General features: G+C 40.6%; 2 protein-coding genes across 2 annotated transcripts in view; both read left to right on the top strand.

Moving 5' to 3' along the window:
- Window positions 1-3,298, top strand: part of gde1 (glycerophosphodiester phosphodiesterase 1) — a 6,494-nt gene extending 3,196 nt beyond the window's left edge. The window contains exons 4-6 of the mRNA XM_035660253.1: window positions 838-930; window positions 1,376-1,587; window positions 1,757-3,298. Coding sequence (XP_035516146.1) covers window positions 838-930; window positions 1,376-1,587; window positions 1,757-1,904 — 453 coding nt within the window. The 3' untranslated portion in view covers window positions 1,905-3,298. The remainder of the gene's footprint in view (window positions 1-837; window positions 931-1,375; window positions 1,588-1,756) is intronic.
- A 1,572-nt stretch (window positions 3,299-4,870) lies between these two features.
- The window catches only part of mcrip2 (MAPK regulated corepressor interacting protein 2), a 6,165-nt gene continuing 5,240 nt past the window's right edge, over window positions 4,871-5,795 (top strand). Inside the window, exons 1-2 of the mRNA XM_035660192.1 lie at window positions 4,871-5,503; window positions 5,662-5,731. Of these exons, the coding sequence (XP_035516085.1) occupies window positions 5,449-5,503; window positions 5,662-5,731 (125 nt within the window). The 5' untranslated portion in view covers window positions 4,871-5,448. The remainder of the gene's footprint in view (window positions 5,504-5,661; window positions 5,732-5,795) is intronic.

Below are 5,795 nucleotides of genomic sequence, written 5' to 3'. Positions count from 1 at the left end.
TATTATTATTATCATATTATAATTAATTAATTAGTCAAGTAGTTTATAATTCCATTACTTATTTATTTAGTTGTGTGTGACTTTCTTAAGGTCGTACCAATCCTGTCATACATCTCTTGTTGAGTGCAGTCTGACACAAATCTAATTTTTTCTTCCTCCGTAATAAAAACATCACACTACTGCATTATTGGAAAAAAGCAATTTCATAATCAGTATTTGCATTCTTTATGATCCCCTGGCTCACAATTACTTTGATAAACACTGACACGTACTGTAAAGCATCCAGAACACTTGTTCCAGTTTGTACTGTCCTTTGGAACAAACCAACCACACAAAACACACACAGATATATTGCCACTGGAATGTTTTGTTTGCATAGTAACATATTATATCATCACTAGATGTTTGTTGTTGATTTGTGCTTGTATTACTGTATCTGTTGTGAAAATATTACTTTTTCGTTTATGTCAAAAATACAAATTGAGTCAGAGCTCTAGAGCTGTAAAAATGTAGTAATTTACTCAATGCAGTGTTCAAACAATTGAATTCTGCAGTTTAAAAAGCTAAATTAAAGCTCAGCGTACTTCTAACCACTTCATGAGTGGCTCCTTACTCAGCACATTTTGAGATGTGCAAGGAATGCTGCAGTGATGGTTGTTGTTTCAGACAGTGACATTCTTGAGTTCAGGGCCCACATTAGTGTGTCTGCGCATACACAGCTGCTAGTTACCACCAAGTGATTGGAAAGGAACTCACACAGTAATATAAAGCCTCCCACACACAACTCTAAACATTGACTGTCCTACAATACCCGTGTGTTTTCTCCTCTCCTCCCAGGCAGCCGCAGCCCTTAAAGAATTGTATAAAAGACATCCAGTCCTCTACAACAGCAGCATCGTCTGCTCCTTCGAGCCCAAAGTCATCTACAGGGTAAGAGGGCTCAGATTTGATGTGTGTGGCTGTTGTTTAAGCTACATTTCCACATTGAGTGTGAAGTGTGACCAAGGTGGGAAAATGAACTTGCACCACAGTTGATGCCCTTACAAAATAGTTTGCATGGTTACCACATTTCCAGAGATATTATAACTTAACCTGAGACTGACTGAACAGTGTCAGAACACTACTGTATGCTTGATGCAGAAGTTTCACCCGGATCAAAGTAACACGTTTAAATTTATTTTCTGCACATGCAAAAATGTGAATTAGTTATTCTGCCATTTTGTGCTGAAAGTCCTGTACCAAACAGTCTGCTATAAATGCATATCTCATAGTAAACATACAAACAGGTACTGATTAAATAATCTCATGACTGTATCTGTCACATTGTTACCATTCACCATTACTTCATCTCTGTGTCTGATCCACTCTGGCCCAGATGAGACAGAGTGACCCAGATGTGGTCACAGCTTTGACCCACAGGCCGTGGAGCCTGAGTCGGCTCGGAGATGGTGAACCGCGTTTCTCATCGCTATGGAAACACAACTGGTTAACGCTAATGGACTTCATGTTGGACTGGGCGCACCATCACGTACTATGGAAGCTCTGTGGCATCTCAGCCTTCCTTATACAGAAGAACTTTGTCTCACCGTGAGTTTCTTTAGCTGCGACCACGCTGTCATATACTGTACAATAGTATACATGTAATATATAATGCTGATTAAATGTCGGAGCCATTAAAAGCCAAGGACAGCCTGTGTAACAATGGAATATAGTCGCTTTAAACAGTCTGAATCCTGTTTCTGTGTGCTGTCTGCAGGGACTATGTCCAGTACTGGACCCAGAGGGGGGTGGACGTGGTGGCCTGGACTGTCAACACAAACGTGGAGAAAGAGTATTACCAGGAGCTGCTGCACGTCAACTACATCACAGACAGCCTTGTGGAAGACTGTGAACCCCATTACTGAACAACACAGTGTGTTCACACACATACGCATTAAAATGATGAAATCCGTTTGAAAGGAACATTTCACTGTCTACTCATCACGCATAATGTGGCTTCAGATAAGAGCCACTCTTTTATTACCATGCACACTTTCATTACTGTGAGTGTGTGTTTATTTGAGCCAATCAAACTGACCAGACTGGGTGCCAAATTTAATAACAGGAGCCCAAGTAACACACACATTGAGGCACCTGCTGTGTATTTATAGACTTTCTGGTCATAAATGTTTATAACAGATCAGACGTACTGTATTCACTAACTCAGGACTGCAAAATTGTTTTTTTCTTGTTAATTGTATCTTACTGTCTATAATGTCCTGCACTGTCTCTGCTTTGTTTGTGGTTTTTCAGGACGCCCCCTTTGCTTTTTACTCAGTGTAGGCCATAAATCTGAAGTAATCTAGAAATGATTTTTACCAATTATTAAAAAGTAATACTTATTTATAACTAACATATATAAACATTTTATATCTTTGATGTACATATGCAACATAAATGTAGAACAGAGCAATAGGGCTGGCATACAAATGCACCATAATATATCATTATTATACATTTAAAAAAGAAATAATCTATAGGACACATCATTTGGTTAATGGTAGTGGACGTCTGGCCCCCGGCTGTGTCTATAGAGTGGATACCAGTGACTCCATTTTCTTCTATCAACTCATGTAATCACAAGCTTATCTGCTTCTGTTTAGCTACAAGATGAGGAATTAGAATTACCTGACAACAATTCAGTAACACAGTACTGTATATGGGAAGACACAGTAGGACAGTGCAGAGGCAGTGAAGTGGATACAAATAACAAATAACAAATATGTAAATAAACGTGAAATTTTACGAGGCTTTAAAATCTGTAGATCTGAATTGAGTCCTTGGAGATGGAAGCTGACAGTATAACATATTGACTAATGGTACTTAAGGCCATCTCACAGTGCAAACACATGACGGACAGAAAACAGACCCTTCTCACTGCAGATGTATGTAATAGCAGGAGAAGCACAGGTTGTAACTAATAACATTAACAATGTCTCTGTTGCATTTAGGTGTAATTAAACTTTGCCAGTGAGCCAGCACCTGCAATATCAGGGCCCTCGAACTGGAAAACCTAAATGGAAAATGGAATCTGTGTTAAATTCACTATTACAAAGGTTTTAGGACTCAGCATTTCTCTAACATACATAAATATAGAAGCTGACTACTTCTGTTTATTTGCTCTTTGATCTGTTTAATTCAATCTAAGGTGATTTGACAATTTTAAAATCATTAAACATGATGATTAATGATTTACACTTATTCCACTGTTGGTCTTAAAATCGGAAGAAATAAATCGTGTCGATTTGATTTTCTATGATTGAGGATGTTTTTGTGTTGACACAGAGTGGGCGGTAGAGTGGGGATATGTATAAAATGCTGGATGTGTCATTTTAAAGTGTTTGTCATTTGATGTCTTCTTCACCTTGGGACAGCTGAGACCTGCCAAAGGGGGGCTCCTAAAGATCAGCTTTTTCTGCTAACATTTGGCAACCAGTAGATTAACACTAAAACTAATAGCATTAGGGACACTCACTGACATACTGTCTCAGAAGTCCAGAAAAATACTTGTTTCCAGCCATAAATACACAACCAGGGGAAAAAGTCTAAAAAGTATTTAGAAGGAAACAAGCTGTGAACTTAACTATTAACCTAGTTTTATATTGATCATCTTTTCACCCTGGTTTAAAATCTATTGGCTGTAGGGAGGTACAGTGTGTCAGCTGATGATTGTATTATCTATACAAGTGTGATTGACCCACATACTACAGATGAATGGGGGGGGGGTGTAGTGTTAGATATCACCCTGGATAAGCCTGTCTGAGCCGCTTTTTGTCCCCCTGATCTTCAGTTACTAAACACAGACGGTCAACTCACACTGTGTAGATGGACTCAGGTGATTTTCACCTGAACACAGGTTACCTGCAGTATATCTAAGATAAGGGTGAAGGTATGCAGCAAAATACGCATTGTATATATTTTTCTATTAGCAATATCTAAATGCTTTAATGGGTGGCCTATAACTGAAGATCAAAGAAAAGAAAGAAATGGTTTATTAGAAGTTGTGTGACACCAGCCTGCTGTCAGTCCTCAGAAATGGGAGTTAATTGGTACATTTCCGTCACCATGACTCGGTCATTATTTAATAAGCAATTAGGATAAATATAAATCTACAAACTGCAGAGAAAGGTCCGCTTAATGTCGGTTTCCTTCAATCTGTCTGCGCCTTTGGTTTAATAGGTGAAAGGTGATCGCTCCTCCTCCAACACACCGTGTGAGGGGCGTGAGGAGACGTCACAGAGGGGGGTTGCCCAGCTCGTAAAGCAGTCCGACCAGATGTAAACAGAAACAACGAGGGCGGAAATGGAGACGCTGTAACTTCATAATAAAAGACACAAAAAGCGATGGTATAGAACTTAAAAGTCTTAATGAAATACATTTATAATAATGCTCTGATAAATCCTGAATTAAACTTTAGAAAATGAACTGAAAAGTAGACACAGACATAAGGGTTTGCCTTGGTTTTGCATGGATAAATAATAACTGCAGCAGTACATTTGGGGCTGTTTTATTGCAGGCAATGGTCACACTGCACATTTACCTGAAACATACACACAAACAATAAATCCTTTCACTTATTCATCTAACCATACAGAATAAACACAGAATAGAAACATAACATCATGAAGCTGAATAGATTGTTTTGTGATGCTAAAATCATTTAACTCTACACATGTTTTAGAGATCATGTTAGACTTACTCTACTTCACTCAAAACAAAAACCCAACTTCCCCAGCTTCACATGATGTCCATTATTTATTATTCTGTATCCGGTCATCTAAACAAGATTAACGTCAACGCGGTTTTACTTTGAAACGTCTGACCGGAAGTCCTGCTTTTCCATTCTGCCTGGCTTGACGCTCCCAAAGCATGGTCGCTTTCCGTCCTGATGAAAATATCAAAGTGTGCGGTGCCCTTGTATCCTGTCAGAGAGCGGAGGCTTCACAGTCAGTCCCGGAGCGTCAGCGGAGCACAGAGAGCACACTGTCCGGCCTGGAGTGTCATTGTCCCCGGACGTCAGGACCCACCGTGCCCCCCCTCTCACGCTGACTGAGCCCCGGCATGTGGAGCCGCTTTCTCCTTGGATGACCTACACGCAACCTCTCGCAGGAGCAGCGGGCGCCGGTTCACTACAGCGGAACACTTGCTGGTTGAGAGGACGTATTAATACACAGCGGGCAACAGGTCAGGTTGAGTCTCCGCAGGCTTCAGGCCGACTCCGGAGCAGCTGACCCGGGGAACTAAATACGACGTCGCAATTAGTTTTTTTCCACCGTGGCTGCGTCAGGAGGAGCCGACACACGTCTGGAAGTTGAAGACTTTGACAGTCAATGAGTGAATAATTATTAACAAGACAGCCCGTGTTTAAACTCAGACACTGAATAATTCCTGGAGGTTACCGGTGTTCACATGATGTACACAATCACCAGAGGTCCCAGCAAACTTGTTACACAACGGAGGACAGGTTAGTGAGTGGACGTGTTATCTAAAGGCATGATGCAATGTAACATCAGGGCTTTCCTTTGCGCCACGAAAGGGAAAGTTTTGTGTCATTGCGAGAGTTAAAATGCTTAAAGATGGTTTTAAAGATGGTGTAAAGGTGAACTGTTTCTTGTCTCAAAGGTCCCACACAACAAATCGAGAGCAAATTCAACGACTTGAAGCTCAAGCCGACGTCTTGGCTCTCGTCAAGGTAAGTAGCTGCTGTAAAGTCGTGTGTGTGTGTGTGTGTGTGTGTGTGTGTGTTTTTGGTGTAT

Source organism: Morone saxatilis, unplaced genomic scaffold, assembly GCF_004916995.1.
Source record: "Morone saxatilis isolate NCDOM2014 unplaced genomic scaffold, NCSU_SB_2.0 Contig17, whole genome shotgun sequence".
In the NCBI taxonomy this organism is placed as follows: Eukaryota; Metazoa; Chordata; class Actinopteri; family Moronidae; genus Morone; species Morone saxatilis.
The sequence above is the reverse complement of the archived record's forward strand: the minus strand, read 5'-3'. Positions and strand labels throughout refer to the sequence as shown.